This window comes from Melozone crissalis, unplaced genomic scaffold (assembly GCF_028551555.1).
Source record: "Melozone crissalis strain CALT ecotype California unplaced genomic scaffold, PUWL_Pcris_2 ptg000062l_1, whole genome shotgun sequence".
Classification (NCBI taxonomy): Eukaryota; Metazoa; Chordata; class Aves; order Passeriformes; family Passerellidae; genus Melozone; species Melozone crissalis.
In genome coordinates, this window is record NW_026535840.1 from 3,507,077 (window position 1) to 3,523,761 (window position 16,685).

General features: G+C 51.0%; 1 protein-coding gene across 1 annotated transcript; it reads left to right on the forward strand.

The window, feature by feature from the left end:
• The first annotated feature begins 10,904 nt into the window (after positions 1-10,904).
• On the forward strand, positions 10,905-13,227 carry LOC128944879 (uncharacterized). The gene is made up of 5 exons (XM_054288340.1): positions 10,905-11,381; positions 11,463-11,526; positions 11,620-11,739; positions 11,817-12,037; positions 12,569-13,227. Exons 1-5 carry the CDS (start codon positions 10,905-10,907, stop codon positions 12,779-12,781), a joined length of 1,095 nt encoding a protein of 364 aa, XP_054144315.1. The 3' UTR covers positions 12,782-13,227.
• The last annotated feature ends 3,458 nt before the right edge of the window (positions 13,228-16,685 follow it).

A 16,685-nucleotide genomic window follows, 5' to 3' on the forward strand; every position in this document is an offset into this window, starting at 1 on the left:
GCCACGGCCGCTGCGGCTCCTGCCTGGGCACACGGAGCGGCTCCCGGCACAGAGCGCAGCGCCGAGAAGCCTCGGCCCCGGAGCAGGCTGCATGCGCCGCTTTGTGCCCGCACTCGGCGCCTGCAGCGCTTTGGGCTCTGAGGCACTGGGTTCAAGTTCATGCCGTGCCAGCCCCGAGCCGGGCACGGACACCTCCCGCCCGAGCAGCGGCCCCGAGCCCGGTGCCGCACGGCCGGGAACGGTGCCGGGCACGGAGCAGCCGCCTCCGTCCTAGCGAGAGCAGCCGCGATGAGCCATCGCTGCCGCGGCACGGGCTCCATCCCGGCCATCCGGGCACGGAGGAGAGCGCGGGCAGCCGCTCCCTCGGCTGCCATCCCAGCGCAGGGGGCACACGGGGGAAGCCGGCACCAGGAACTCGCTTGAACCCCCCCGGCCCTCACCGCGGCCCCTCCGCCCGCAGCGAGCCCCGAGCTGGGGCAGCACCGACCGCGGTCCCACCTGGGCTGGGGCCGCTTCCGAGCTCCGCCGCCGGGGCTCCGCTCCCGGCCAGATACAGCGGGCACGGCGGTTCCCATCAGGGTGCAGCCGATTTGATCAATCAAATGCGGAAACGTGGCCGATCGTGGTGCGGCCGTTTTGCTCCCCGACCCCGCCACGGCCGCTCTCCCCGGCGCTCCCCGCTACCTTCTCTGGTATCGGTTCCTTCACCGTTCTGGCACATCGCAGCGCACGTCATTGTCACCCCGGGCATGTGCCATCCCCTTGGCATCTGAACCCGAGTCCCTTTGGCCCGGCTGAGGGCAGTGCAAACCCCCGGCGATGGCGGCAGGCGCGGGGCTGCCCCGCCTCACCCCGAGCCCCGGGCGGGCCCCAGCTCGGCTCTCCCCGCTCGGCTTTTCCCTCGCTGCCGCCGGGACTTTCTTATTGGTTGGTGGAGACATAGCTGTGATCTTGTTGATGACATTTGTAGGAATTGACGCTGTTTATCTTGCTATTTTACTTCTATGAACTGAATCTCACGAGTTGGTCTTTTTACTTTGCTCTTTTTGATGGCAAAACCAGCTTTCAGGAGGATTTGGATGATTTTTTTTTCCTCAAACACTTCTGCTGCTGTTTTTTTACACAATGATGTCATCAATATATTGCAGATGTCCTGGAGCCTCTCCCCTTTCTAGCGCAGTCTGGATCAGTCCATGGCAGATGGTGGGGCTGTGCTTCCACCCCTGGGGCAGTCGGTTCCAGGTGTACTGCACGCCTCTCCAGGTGAAAGCAAACTGAGGCCTGCATTCTGCTGCCAGAGGAATGGAGAAAAATGCATTGGCAATGCCAACAGTGGTGTACAACCTTGCTGCCTTGGACTCTAGCTGGTACTGGAGCTCTAATATGTCTGGCACGGCAGCACTCAGTGGTGGAGTCACTTCATTCAATGCACGGTAGTCCACAGTCAATCTCCATTCTCCTTCAGATTTTCACACAGGCCAAATGCGGCTGTTGAAGGGTGAGTGGGTCTTGCTGACCACTCCTTGGCTCTCCAGCTCTCGGATCATCGTATGGATGGGGATCACAGCATCTCGAGTGGTTCTATACTGTCGGCAGTGCACTGTGGAAGTGGCAATTGGTACCTGTTGCTCTTCCCCCTTCAGAAGTCCTACTGTAGATGGATTCTTGGACAGTCCAGGCAAGATGCTTAATTGCTGGATGCTTTCTGTCATTACAACCACTATCTCAAATGCCTACCTGATTTTTTGGGGGGGGGTTTTGAAGTACCTACTTTGGAGGTAATTTATGTTCAAAATATATGGGGCTTCTGGGCTAGTTATAATAGGGTGTTTCTTCTATTCATTTTTAGTCAGGCTCACATCAGCTTTTACTAAAATGAAATCTTGTGATTTCCTTGTCACACCAGCAATATAAATAGATTTTGTCTTCACATGTTTTGAAGGGATTAATGTGCACTGCACCAGTATCAACTGAAGTTTTATAGTTTTGTGGTTCATATGTGACAGATAAACAAATTTACACAGTTTTTTTAGCCTTTTCTTGGCCAGAGGCAGGGCCCCTCTAAGCCTGGTTATTCTACTTTTTTTTTGACATATGTCCTGGAGATTCTTTTAAGGGGATCGGACATGTCATCGTCATCATCATACCTGGCAGTTTGGCTATGGGCAAGTGGAGCTGCTTTCCTTTTGGTGGAATTTTCTTTTTGAGCCTTGCTTTCCTTCAATTCACGCACCCATTGGGCCAGAGCAGCAGTAGATTTTCCATCTTATTTCTTCATGTTTTCTCTGCAATCACACAGGAAGAACCCCAGCTCAGCTCATGGGGTGTACTTTCTCTCCCTGGTTGGGGAAATTTTGCGTTGGATACTAGAACTTCTGATTTGTATTGTTGAGATTTGGAGAAAGTTTTCTTTAATTTTTTCTTTGATCTTCTTATGATTCTCTTCTATCTTGTCTTCTAATTTCTGCAGACATGTTTCTGCTGTCGCGATTTTGGCACGTGTTGGGCCATGTACAGCATCTGCATACGCTCGGAGCTTCTTGGCTATATTAAGCATGGTCTTGTTTTTGTCATTCTGCTTTATTATGGCTAAAGCAGAACCATATTTGTGTGGCCAAAGTCGTACAAGTTATCATTACATTACAGATGTGTATGGTATTAAGTCTGGATTTTTAGTTGTTATGTCATTTGAGAAGATAATTTCTGCTACTGCCATTCCTTTCAGGTGTTAGATTTTTTGTTTTATTGTCTTTTATTGGGTTTGCTGCATATAGAGATCATCTGCACACAGGTATCCTTGTGCTACACTTCTTAGGACCCGTTCCCAGAGGCTGTGAGGATTAGCCCTCCTCATCATCCCTTGGTCTATGACAGGATCCTGTGACAGGGATCCCAAATGCCTGGCTTCAGTGCCATCCAGAATTGTAGCCTCGCCTGCAGCATCCCAGAGACGGACTAACCAACTAATTCATCAGGTCATCTAGTGTATTCCTTCCTTAGGCCATGATGGCTTTTTAGGGGAAAGGACTCAATATTGGCTTTTGATTTTGTGCTTGTTGCTTGATTCTATGTCAGGAAGCTTTGAGGGCCCTTCTCCTTCATCATCATCATCATCATCATCATCATCCACTGGTCCATCAGTCTTGTCCATGCACTTTCCACTTCTCATGCTGGTAGCAACAGCCATTGGTTGAGGTTTATTGTCTGGTTTAACTGCTGGCTTTGAGCTTGGGGTGTTTGCTGTAGCCTGAGTAACTGGGATAGCTGTTGACTTATCTCCCTGCTCCCCTGCCTTTGTCTGCTGCCCTAGAATGTCTAGCAGTGTGCAATAAGCATATACCAGGGCTTAGCTTACTGTAATGATTTTTTTCTCTTTAGGGTTTTATGGTACTTCTCTTTCAGGTATTTCCCCACCTCAGCGAGGTTTTGAATTTGTTTATGTGGAAAATCTCAGACTATAGGGTCAGAGAATTCTTTTAGTATTTATCTTGTATTTTTTCATTTCTTACACCACTCAGGTTTTTTTATGCCTGGGTCTACTTTTGGGTCAGGGGTCTCATCAGCCTGTCTAGAAATTTCAGCCCTTATTCTAGAGAAGCTGCAGACTGTATAGAGGAAGCTTATCAGATTAAATACCAGAAAGATGGTTTCTTTAACGTTCAGGGGAAACGGAACATTTTCTAATAGGGAGGTAACAGATTCAGAGGAGAAGAAGGAAAGCAAAGACTGAAAAGCCTCATCCCCTGCTCCTCCTCTAACAAACTGGGTGCATAACTATGACTATGAATTATTCATATTTGGAACAGACTTCAGCACATTTATAAACTTCTTACAAATCATTACCACCAAGCCCAGCAGGAGAGCTCTTCTGGTCACTGCTTTTCTGCTGTAAAAACTACATATTAGGGCTAATACTAGAACTATTTTTGGATAAGAAAATAATCTCAGGGACTATAGAGGTATTAAGATCTCCAAAAACCTAGGGACCAGAAATGCATGCAAGCTTTCACTTTAAGAGACATTATGAATTTAAAAAACATGGCTATTAACTGCTTTATACTAATACAGAGTAATGACAACTAAAATGAAGTCAGACCAGGGATTTTTCTACTTTCTCTCAAGCCCCACGTGTTGGGCTCCAAATTTTGTCCTGGTTTGGGGCAAATTTGGGAGAAAACCTCCAAAAGAGAGCCCCCCCAGAAAGCAAACCCAACTGATTTGGGAAGGATTCCCTGGAGAGAAGTGGAAAGAACCTGTTTATTTAACAGGCACGGCATCCCCCAGCACACAAAATGAACAATACCAGATGACACCACTCTTTCACTGCTCTGAAAAAGATGACAAATTCAGAAAGTCTCTCTGGGGGGTGGTCGCTCTGTTATCAGTCCTTCCGGCCCTGGGGCAGCTGCTGCAGCCACAAGGTGCAAACCCTCGGTGTTCCCAGGTCCCAGTCCAGAGCAGGTTCTAGTGGTTCCAAGAAAGAGAAAGAAAAACAGTCCAGGGAAAATTTGGACTGCTTAGATAAACTAACTAACGAGCAGAACCAAAAGCAAGAGAAAAGCAGGAGCAAGAGCAAAGCCAAAAGCAAAGCCAAAAGCAAAAGCAGCACTAAGTGCTGCCCTGTCTCTGTGTCCTGCCACCTGTGGGGGAGTGGCTGATAACAAAACAAAACATTTGCTCTTCAGAGCCAGTCTTGAAGGCACAGAACATGATATCCAGCATAAACAGAACACATGGATAGGGATACAAGCGCCATAATGTCGCCCTAAGACACAAATAAGCAAACAAAAAAAAAAAACCAAAAAAAACCAAAAACCAACAACCAAAAAAAACCCCATTGAATTTAAGCTGAAGGAGAAGCAATCTGGCTGCAGGCCTGTGGCGCTCCAGTGCCAACGTCCGAGTTCCAGTAACTGAGCATCAGCTTTCAGCTTTTTGAACACTGAAATGTGAGAAAAGCTGCTGGGGAGGGCCGTGCTCCAGGCACATCTGTGCCATTTCATCTCTCCAGCTCTCTCAGCTCAGCTCGGCTCTTTCCCTCTCCTTGCTGGCTTTGGCTCATGCATTTCTTGAGGGGCTGCCCTGCACTGACCAGAGCATGAACTGACCATCAGACAAACAGCTCCTGGCACTGTGGCTCTATCCTAAATGGACCATTGTCCAAAGGAATTCCAGGGCCTTAATTTCACTGACTCAAGATGGCTTTTAAAGGAACCTGGTTTGATGCCCTCCATTTCTAAACAAGGAGTGCACAATGCTCCTGCACTCCCTGCCGGGGTTCATTCTTTGAGCCTTGCAGAAAGGCTTTAAAGCAGCACAGAGCTTGTTAAGCACCAACAACTTCATCCAAAATTCAAATCAATAGCATGGGCAGAGCCTGACTTTAAAACCTACTTTAAAACTGAATTAAAGAGCAGTTGCATTGCCAGCTGACAAGATGAGAAAGGTTTCCTTAGCAGTCGTTAAGATGACAAAGCAAGGGAGACGATGGAGCATGGAGTGGGGGGAAGAAGGGGAAAACCTCCATTTGCACCGTGGGGTTTTAACCATCATGGTCACACCTCAAGGACTTGTAGAAACCATTCTAATCTCAAGAAAGGAAAATGTTCCAGGATATTTCTCATTTCAGCAAGAGCCTAAGGGAGCCCTGAGCAGCAGGAGACTAGTATAACTGCAAGGCTGGTTTCTGGCGCAGAGGGAGCCGGGTGTGCTCCTCAAAGCCAGACCTTCACCCACAGCAGCCAGAAGGCAGAAAAACAAGGACCCAACAAAGCCTTAAGGGGGGAACGGGTTATCAAGGGTTTTATATGGAAAGAACAAGGTCTGGGAAATAGGAACTGGAAGGTGAGAGAGGAAGGAAAACGGGAGGCAGCTGAGGCCTCTTGACATTCGAACAGAAAAGAGAAAAAAGGCAGGAGAACGGAGGAGGCAAAAAAACCCTGGGACTAAATTCTGACACAACCGGCACGGCCGCTGCGGCTCCTGCCTGGGCACACGGAGCGGCTCCCGGCACAGAGCGCAGCCCGAGAAGCCTCGGCCCCGGGCAGGCTGCATGCGCCGCTTTGTGCCCGCACCCGGCGCCTGCAGCGCTCTGGGCTCTGAGGCACTGGGTTCAAGTTCATGCCGTGCCAGCCCCGAGCCGGGCACGGACACCTCCCGCCCGAGCAGCGGCCCCGAGCCCGCCCCCAGCACCGAGCGGGGCACACCCGATCGCGGGTCCCACCTGGGCTGGAGCCGCTCCCGAGCTCCGGGTGCCGCCGCCGCTCCGGTCCCGGTCACAGCCGCCGCTCCCGGCCGCTGCCGCCGCAGGGCGAAGCCGATCTGGGTGTGGGAGGGATTTTGGCCGTGTTGAACAAACAGCGCCGGGGAAGGAGGAGGAGAGGAGGCGAGCGAAGGGGCCTGGTTTGGGGTCACAGCAAAGAGAACGCGTTTGGCAGGGAGCCCGAGCAGCTAGAACGCACACTGGGTCATGATAAATACAAAGAGATGTTGTGCAGGGAGCCCGAGTAGACAAGAAAGAACCCTGTCGGCGTCCAAAGCACTCATGGAATCTTTCCAGGGCTCAGGAGTCACAGCTTGTGAACCAGTTTTCCCAGGGATTGAACTTTGTTAATTATTGTTTGTAAATGGAGATGTGCTGGTTGGAGATGTGCTGGTTGGAGGCCTCCTGGGGCATGGTGATCACGAAATTACAGTGTTCCCGGTATTTGGTAATATCAGGAGAAGAATGAATAAAATTTTTACATCAGGCTTCCAGAGGGCAGATGTGGGCCTATTTAGGAGACTTATTCAGAGAATTCCATGGGAAGCAGCCCTTAAAAACAAAGGAGTCCAGGTAAGGTGGGCATGCTTCAAAACAGAGATCTTGAGGGCACAGGAACAGACTGTCCCTGTGTGCCCAAAGAGGAGTCAGCAGGGCAAACATCCAGCCTGGGTGGAAAATGAGAGTTTTAAGCAGTTCAGGAATATAGGAGGATGTATCATCTTTGTAAGGGGGGGTCAGGTTTCTCAGGAAGTGTTTAAGGGGATTGCCAGGGTATGTAGGGAAAAACTTAGGGAGGCCAAAGCTCAGTTTGAACTTTGTTTGGCAACTTCTAAAACGGATTACAGATATACTAATGGTAAAAGGAAGGGTAAAACCAGCTTTTGTTCTCTTTTGGGTGCGGGAGGGAACTCAGTAACTGCAGATGAGGAGAAGGCAGAGGTGCTCAATGCCTTCTTTGCCTCAGCCTTTAGTGGGAACACAGCTTGTCCTCAGGACAAGTGTCCTCCTGGGCTGGTGGATGGTGCCAGGGAGCAGAATGGGCCCCTGTTATCCAGGAGGAGGCAGTCAGAGAACTGCTGAGCTGCTTGCATGTTCATAAATCTGTGGGCCCAGAGGGGATCCACCCCAGGGGGATGAGGGAGCTGGCAGGTGAGCTTGAGAAGCTGCTCTCCATCATTTACCACAGCCCTGGCTCACTGGGGAGGTTCCAGACGGCTGGAAGCTGGCCAGTGTGACACCCATCCACAGCAAGGGTGGGAAGGAGGATCCTGGCAGTTCCAGGCCAGTCAGCCTGGCCTCAGTGCCCAGTAAGGTCATGGAGCAGTTCATATTGATTCCAGCAGGCAGCACCTCCAGGGTGGCCAGGGTGTCAGAGCAGCCAGCAGGGGTTTAGGAGGGCTGGGGCGTGTGTGACCAAGCTGGTCTCCTTCCATGAGCAGGTGACCCTGCTGGTGGGTGCAGGAGAGGCTGTGGATGTGTCTGTCTGGGCTCCAGCAAGGCCTTTGGCAGTGTCTGCCACAGCTCCCTCCTGGAAAAGCTGCAGCCCAGGGCTGGGACAGGAGCACTCTGTGCTGGGCTCAGCCCTGGCTGGATGGGCCAGAGAGTGGTGCTGAGGGTGCTGCATCCAGCTGGGGCCAGGCACCAGGGGTGTCCCTCAGGGCTCTGTGCCGGGGCCAGCTCTGTTCAGGGTTTGCACTGACCCCATGGATGAGGGCATTGAGGCTTTCATTAGTGAATCTGCAGAGGGCTCTGAGCTGGGAGCTGTGTCCCTCTGTGGGAAGGCAGGAGGGCTCTGCAGAGAGACCTGGAACTGTTGGATGGATGGGCAGAGTCCAGGAAGATGAAGTTTAATAAATCCAAGTGCTGAGTGCTGCATTTTGGCCACAATAACCCCTGCCATGCTCTGGGCTGGGGATGGTGTGGCTGGGCAGTGCCCAGGCAGAAAGGGACCTGGGGGTGCTGGTGACAGCCGGCTGAACATGAGCCAGCAGTGTGTCCTGGTGGCCAGGAAGGCCAAGGGCTCCTGGCCTGGATCAGGAATGGTGTGGCCAGCGGGAGCAGGGAGGTCACTGTGCCCCTGTGCCTGGCCCTGGTGAGGCCACACCTGCAGTGCTGTGTCCAGCTCTGGCCCCTCAGCTTGGGAAGGACGTTGAGACGCTGGAGCGCGTCCAGAGGAGGCAACGAGGCTGGAGAGGGCCTGGGAACACAAACCCTGTGAGGAACCCCTGAGGGAGCTGGGGGTGCTCAGCCTGGAGAAAAGGAGACTCAGGGGTGCCCTCATCACTCTGCACAGCTCCTGAAAGGTGGCTGTGCTCAGGTGGGGTTGGGCTCTTTCTCCAGGCAGCACTGACAGAACCAGAGGACGCAGCCTCAAGCTGCACCAAGGGAAATATAGGCTGGATCATAGGAAGAAGTTTTTTTACATAAGGAGTGATAAAGGACTGAAATGGTCTGCCTGGGGAGATGGTGGAGTCACCATCCCTGGATGTGTTTAAAAACAGACCGGATGTGGCACTGGGTGCCAGGGTTTAGTTGAAGTGTTGAGGCTGGGTTGGACTCGATGATCTTGGAGGTCTCTTGCAAGCCAGCCCAGAGATTCTGTGATTGTGTGAGCGCGGGCAGCCGCTCCCTCGGCTGCGATCCCAGCGCAGGGGGCACACGGGGGAAGCCGGCACCAGGAACTCGCCTGAACCCCCCGGCCCTCAGCGCGGCCCCCTCTGCCCGCAGCGAGCCCCGAGCTGGGGCAGCACCGCCTCCGAGCTCCGCCACCGCCGCCGCTCCGCAATGTCCCGAACGCGCCGCCGCCGCTCCGGTCGCGGTCAGACACTCCGGGCTCGGTCACTGGCACCGCAAGGCGGAGCTACTGTGGGGTCCGAGCGGCTTTTGGCCGTTTTGAACAATCAGAGCACGGACAAACAACCGAGAGCGGTGGAGGGATGGGGCGTGGGAGGGAGAGAGTCACGAGTGGATGCAGTTTTCAGGGAGCCCGAGAACAGAAAAAAGATCCAGGCTGAAGGCAATTGCAAACAGAAGCAGTTGGCAGGGAGCCTTAGAACCAAAAAAAGAGCCAGGCCAAGCGCAATTGTACACAGGCCCTGGTGGCAGGGAGACCAGACACGGGGAAAAAGAGCCAGGCTGAAAGAATTTGCAAACAGGACGAGTTGACAGGGAGTCTGAGAAGCTGGAACTGGGCCCTTTGGAGATCCACAGCATTCTGCGCATTTTTCCAGGGCTCACATTCTGGGCATGTGTCCAGGGCTCACTGTCTGGGCATGTTTCCAGGGCTCAGGACTCACAGCCTGGCGAGTGAGCCTTCAAGGGGAGAGACTATGTTTGACTTGTTGTTTGTGAATAGAGGCGGATTGTGGGGAAATGTGTTGGTTGGAGGCCTCCTGGGGCATGGTGACCATGAAATTACAGTGTTCTCAATATTTGGTATCAGGAGGAACATCAAAAAAGTTTTTATTTTAGATTTCCAGAGGGCAGACTTCGGGCTATTGAGGAGACCTTTTCAGAAAGTCCCTTGGGAAGCAGCCCTTAAAAGCAAAGGAGTTTAGGAAAGGTGGGCATGCTTCTAAACCGAGATCTTGAGGGCACAGGAACAGACTGTCCCTGTGTGCCCAAAGATGAGTTGATGAGGCAAACGTCCAGCCTGGATGGGGAATGAGAGTTTGAAGGAACTTGGAATAAAAGGAGGACACATGATCTTTGGAAGGAGGGTCAGGTTTCTCAGGAAGTTTTTAAGGGGGTTGCTAGGGTACATAGGAAAAAAATAATAGAAGGCCAAAGCTCAGCTTAAACTTAATTTGGTAATTTTGTAAAGGATTACAGATATTTTAATATTAAAAGGAAGGGTAAGACCAGCTTTTGTTCTCTTTTGGATGCAGGAGAGAACTCAGTAACTGCAGATGAGGAGAAGGCAGAGGTGCCCAATGCCTTCTTTTCCTCAGCCTTTAGTGGGAACACAGCTTGTCCTCAGGAAAAGTGTCCTCCTGGGCTGGTGGATGGTGCCAGGGAGCAGAATGGGCCCCCTGTTATCCAGGAGGAGGCAGTCAGAGAACAGCTGAGCTGCTTGCATATTCATAAATCTGTGGTCCCAAATGAGATCCACCCGAGGGGGATGAGGGAGCTGAGATGAGCTTGGGAAGCTGCTCTCCATCATTTACCAAGAGATCTCTCACCCTTCATAGGCATAAGAAGGCCGGAGTGGGGATGTATATTTTAATTGAATTTTTTATCAAACAAATCAAAACAAGGGAATGAGAAGGCAGCCAAATCCTAAAGTTTCACCTTCCCCACAATGTTTTCTCTTTCCTGGGCTTCATTTTAGCCCCGATTCCCTCCCTCCCTACTCTCCACACAGTGGCACAGAGGGCTGGGGGTGTTTTTGTTTGAAGGACAGGGATCTGCTAAGGAAGGCAGGAGCCTCCCTGGCAATGGAAAACGCAAACCCCCTCCCTGTGAATTATTATAATTCTGAAGTTCAGGCTCGGGGCCGCGCCGGGCACAGGAGGAGCGGCGGCCACTCACGGCTGCACCGGTTTCCGCGCCTATCGCGATATCATCCTCAGCGCCGCCGCCCCGCCGCCGCCATCGCGCCGCTCCTCCCCGGGGGCGGAGCGCTTTGGGCCCCGGCGCGATGGAGGCGCTGCGGCGGCCGGCGCTGCCCGAGGCCGCGGTGCGCTACCGCCTGTTCGCGGCGGCGGCGGCGGGCCCGGGCGGCGAGGCGCTGCTGCGGCGCTGCGCTGAGCTGGCCCTGGTGCGCTTGGCCCCGCTCCTGGCCGCCTGCGTGTGGCAGCGGCAGCCGTTCCGCCTGCGCTACGTGCCGGGCCGCGGTGAGCCGGGAGCGGGCCGGGAGGCACGGCGGGAGGAGCGCCCGGAGCCGGGGAGACTGGGAGGGGGAGCCGGCGGCAGGGAAGCGGGAGCATGCGAGGGGGATCCGGGAGCGTGTGAGGGGAAAGCGGGGGTGTGTGAGGGGGATCTGGAGGCCGTAATCGAGGAGCATCTGAAGGGGAACCCGGGAGCGTGTGAGGGGGAGCCGGCGGCCGGGAACCGAGGGCATGTGAAGGAGAACCGGAATCGTTTGAAGGGACCGGCGGCCGGGAACTGGGAGCTTGTGAGGGGGAATCGGGAGAGTGTGAGGGACACCTGGCGGCCGGAACCGGGATCTTTTGAGGGTAATCCGGCGTCTGGGTAGCGGCAGTGTGTGAGGGGGGAGGTGGGCGGTGTGAGGAAGACCCGTGGCCGGGAGCCCGAAACCTGTGAGGTTTCAAACTTCTGAGGACTTTTAAATTCAAATGTCCCAACTTCAGTCCTGGCTTGAGAGAAATCAATATGGCTTCTGCCTGTGTCAGGCTTAGGCAAGCATAAAAGCTTCATTTCCTTAAAAATATTTTTATATTTCAGGTCATCTGATGAATCTCATGTTACCTTTGATGTGGATTCTTTTACAAAAGCTCTGGACAGAATTTTAGGTGAGATTGCTTCTTTCTTTGAAACAAATGCCAGCACTGATTTCTTTGCTGTTGTACTGACACCAAATCATGTGCAGGGGCAGACTCGGAGGAGCTGGATTCTGATGATGTGGATGAGGAGGAGGAGTTTGGTTTCTCAGCTGAGGATGATGAGGAGCTGGATGCTGGGAATGGAAGGCAGGAGCAGAAGGTGTCTCCTGAGGAGCTCGTGGGCAGTCTCAAGGCGTACATGGAGGAGATGGACCGTGAGCTGGCACAGAGCAACGTTGGGAAAAGTTTCAGCAGCCACAAGAGAGGGGTGAGTGTGCCTTGGGCTCTGATTTGCAGCAGTAATTTCCAAGCAGGAAATGTGCTGCAAGTGGCCATTCTGAGTGATGGGATTGGAACCTTCCCACCTGCAAGCAAAGTGTGCTGGACCTGCACCATCATACATTTTTTATAAACTGAAACTTACCTAAGCTTGGAATTTGCCCATCTTTTCCAAGGCTTAGTTTTAGTTTTCCCATCTTTTCCCTGTTTTTAGTAGTAGGGCAAGCAGCTGCAGCTTCACTTGTGAGTTCCTGTAGTAGTTCTCTCCCATAGGAAGCAGAGCCAGGACTCAGCAACACTTTGTGTCCTTCTCTTGGAACCTAATCTGGGTAATGGACAGTGGTGATTTTCAGCTGGCATGAGCATTTGGTGTCTGAATTCCTGTCTGTCAGGACTCAGGAGTGTACTGGACTTTGTTGGCTGCACAGTTGCTGTTTCTTTTCTCCTGTGATTTTCCCTTTTATTCTCCTTAAATCTTCTCCTGCAATTTGATAAAGCTTTCTCTTTGTACTCCCTGCAGGCAGGTTCTGTTGGAGCAGCCCCATGTGAGAGTGCTGGCCCTGACTGTGGAGCTGAGGCTGCTGAGCTGGCAGCCCTGGATGTGGACATGAACCTGGTGGCAAAGCTGCTCGAGTCCTACAGTGCCCAGGCTGGCCTGGCAGGACCCACCTCGAGCATTTTACAGAGCCTGGGGGTGAATTTACCTGAGAGCACAGAGCTCCCTGGCAGCTGAGCAAGGCAGGGAGAGCCTTGGCACAAGGCATGGCTGCTGGGGAGATGGAGCACAGACACACGAGCAGGATGTGGGAGAAGAGGCCAAAGGTTTGAATTTGGAGCATTCTGTTCATTCTGTGTCACTTCAGCAGAGTGAATTCATCTGCAAAAGCTTCTGTTTGCACACTGTCTTGGGTGGAAATGAGATTTTCCCAGTGCTAGCACAATTTCAGAAAACTGAAAAATTATGTCGAATGCATGACTCAAATGATGTTTTCTATTATTACAAAACCCCTCTCCCATTTTTCCTTTCAGTGATCCAATTTGCCACATTTCTAAAATGCCCTTTTACCCATGGCTGAGTGGGTTCAATATCTGGGGAGCAGTTCTTGTTCTGAAAATGCTGCTGCCTTCAGGGGCAGGTGGGGAAATACCACATGGCAGGGAGAGTAATTGGATCAAATGTGTAAACATTGGCCAGAAGTATTTTTTAATTTTATTTCAATAAAAACAAAAATACAACTTCATTAGTGAATTTTTGAAGGTATGCATAACTTCCTCAGTTCTTGGAGTAAAAATATATTTGTAATTGTTTTGTAATTGTTCATTTTCTGAATGAATTCCATTATTGCTGAATGTTGATATACAGCTACTGCTGACATGATGTGAGCCCAGGCTGAGCAGTTTGGGGTTTTTTCAGTGAAAATGTGACTGGAAGGCATGCAGCATGTTGCTTTCATGTGGAATGAAAAATCTATTTAAAATATGACAACTTTAGTTTCAACAAGACAAATTTGAAATAAAATAGATAGAAATTCTTGATACACAGACATCAACAGTGAAGTCCTGCTGGGTCCAAATCAGCTTCTTAATTTCTCTTTATTTCATTTTCATTCAGCAATTAATGAGTTGTCCTGCACTGATGTTGTGTAATTCACTTTGTCAGCAGTTCAGGGAGAGCACAGGCAGGTTGGACAGGTATTAGAGATGGACAGCAAGAGCTGGGAAGTGTGAAGAAGGATCTGCTAAATTTCAAGGAATTTGGACTGCTTAGAGGTGAGAGACTCAGACAAATCTGTGGTGGAAAAATGGGGTTATCAGAGGGTTTGTAATTGAGACAAGGCTGATGAGCAGTTAGTGGTGGAAAACAGAGGTACTTGAACCATGGGAAGGGTTGGTGTTTGACCAGGGAAGGTAATTTACACTGAAAATACATTAAATTCTCCATTGCTGAATAGCTAGATCAGGTTTAGATACTTTAAAACATAATTGAGTTGAAGAACATGATCCCATTGAACTGCTGTGTGGCCTGTGCTATAGGAAAGGTCCAAACAGATGGAAGGGCTCCCTTAGTGCATGAGGAGAACTCCTAAGCTGGGTTCAGAACAAAGCTGCTCTTTTGCAAACACTCCAGCTGCTGTTGCTGCTTGGATAATCTGACTTTTCCATCAGTGGGGCTGGGATTTCTCTGGGGCTCTTCTCATCCCAACTCTTCCCATTTGTTCAGCAGCTTCCCAGGGGAGCCCTGCAAGGCTCTGGGAGTGCTCCCAGCAGAGTTTGCCATGGCAGAAGAAGCATTTCCATGCTGCCTCTTCCTCTGCTTTGAGGTAACACACGAGGCATCTCCACTTTTAATTCTGAGAGTGTTTTTAGTGAAGGAAGCCCGATGGAATTAATTAGGGAAGACAAGTGGTGTGTGGTTCCCTTTCAATGGATTTCTGTCCAAGTGTATTCTGGAGTTGTTTAACTGGGTAATTTTCCCTTATTGTCTGTGTTTCAACTGGGGGAATCCCCATTCACCTGCAATGTTGAGGGAATCAATGGAAAGGAACCCTGCCTTGGCCATTATTTCAGGGGTATCAATGGATGGGGAATCCCCATTTTCTTGCTGAAATAGAACAGGGAACACTTTTTGTGTTTCAAACTTTATAGGTTTGAAATGAGAGCAAACAATTTTCAATTTTCATTGTCTCTAAGTTGAAAATTACAAGGAAGCTTTATTGTCCTTTAGATTTTAGAGTTTGAATTGGTAGAAACTCCCACTGATTCCATAATTTGATCGATTGATATTGCGGGGCAAAAAAAGGGCTGGATAAAAAAGGTGGCACTGAAAGGCAAGAAAAAAAAAAGTGGAAAAGAAGTTTGCAGAAAAGGGTGGGAAATGATGGCAAGAAAAAATAGGTGGCAAAAAAGGGCAGAATTAAAATGAGAGGGGGAAAAAATGGCAAAAAAAGTGGGGGAAACAGGCATCCCTAAAAGTGGGGAGAAAGGACAGAAAAAAGCAGGAAAAAATAGTGGAGGGAAAAAAGGGCAGCAGAAAAAATGGGAAGGGTGCAAAAATGGAGATGGCATAATGGTGAAAAGGTGGCATTTAGGAAGCAAGAAATCTCTAGAAAGGTGAGGAGAAAAGGGTGCGAAGCATGAGAGGAAAAAGGATGGGAAATATGAGGGAAAAAGAGCAGGAGTCCCAGAGACACCCCCAGAGCTCAGGCCCCCTCCCCAATGCCACAGACACCCCCAGGTACCCCCAAGAGAGCCCCTGCAAACCCCACAGACACCTGGGCCTGGATTCCTGCAGGAACACTGGGGAACAACTGGGCTCCTTGCAGCGGGATGGAAACAACGGCCAGGGCTGGGAATGTGTGCCCACCATGCTGCCAGGCTGGCAATCAGCTGGGTGGGGCCGTGCCATGGCAAAGGCTCCTGAACAAGTGCCAGGTTTGTGGGCTGCAGCTGGAGCTGAGAAGCAAAGGGATTAGTCCAGGCAGGAGAACATCCCATCGTGGGGCACTGCTGCAAAGTGGGCATGTTTGGAACAGAGCCTCTCCTTCAGCAGGCCAACGCTGCCAGATGGAAATGGCCAAGGGCACGAGGCTGGCAAGTGAAGAGCAGAGCTGCTGTGAAGGGAAAGCTCAGTTCATTCAGAGAGATCACACAGGTCACTTGAGCACTGTTACAGGGAGGAAGCAGAAAATGAGAGATTTCCAGGAAAGCCTTTGGAGTTAGTGGGGAAAAGGAGTCGTGATACCCAGTGGCTGCAGGGAGGGTGATCCAAATTAGTTCTGAGCAGATTTCCTTTTTTTTTCAATTGGTGAGGGTTATTAACCTTACCTGCAGTTCTAAGGCCAAACAGTTTTGGAATATATTCTAGTTTAATCTAGCTGTCCTCCATGCTGCATACTCACAGCAGCCATATTTGACTGTCATATGATGTGTGAATTTGCTTGTGTCCCTGTTCCAAATGTCATCCTTCCTGGGTTTTCAGCTTCTTTTTAACATGCTAGTAAATCTTCTGCATCCATCTGCAGTATTTCCATGGGTCAAACCACTGAAGAGCACAAGCTAAAGGATGCTACCTCCAGCTGAGCACAGGCAGCACTGGGAAAGGATGTTCTATCAGCATTTTCTGTCCCTGTGCTGATACTGTTCTCCCTGGAAGGGAGCTGGGAAATCCCTATTTCTGCTGCTGTGCTCTTCCTGATGTGTGTCACAGCTGATGCCAACCCCATTTTCCCAGTGTAATGATGATTCTGGACATGTCTGAGTGTACCTCCTGTCCTTGGAAATGTCACTGATGGTTATTGAGGAGAAGGCAAGTCCCAGCATTTCCATGTGGGAACAGAAACGTGTGGCCGTCCCTCAGTGCAGCTCTGTTAGTGACAGCGGTCGGTGGCCATTCCTGGTGCAGTTCTGTTATCATTTTTTCTTATACCATTCCATTTTATTCCCTTCACACTTCCCACCCTTTCCGATTCGTCACTTCTTACCCAGCACTGCCCCAATGGTCCCTGGGTGCAGCTCCTTTAGAGAGCAGGGCCCGTCCCAACAGGCGGCTGCTGCAGGCAGGGCAGGGGCAGGGCAAGACACATCACAGCGCTGGTGGTGCTCAGAGACTGTTGGCTTTTGCAGTTCAGGCAGATCAA

Bases quoted from the DNA above. Each gene is read 5' to 3' on its own strand.
- LOC128944879 (XM_054288340.1), top strand. From the start codon at position 10,905: ATGGAGGCGCTGCGGCGGCCGGCGCTGCCCGAGGCCGCGGTGCGCTAC. The intron at 11,527-11,619 runs GTGAGGTTTCAA...TGCCTGTGTCAG, and splicing joins TGGCCGGGAGCCCGAAACCT to GCTTAGGCAAGCATAAAAGC. The intron at 11,740-11,816 runs GTGAGATTGCTT...AATCATGTGCAG, and splicing joins AGCTCTGGACAGAATTTTAG to GGGCAGACTCGGAGGAGCTG.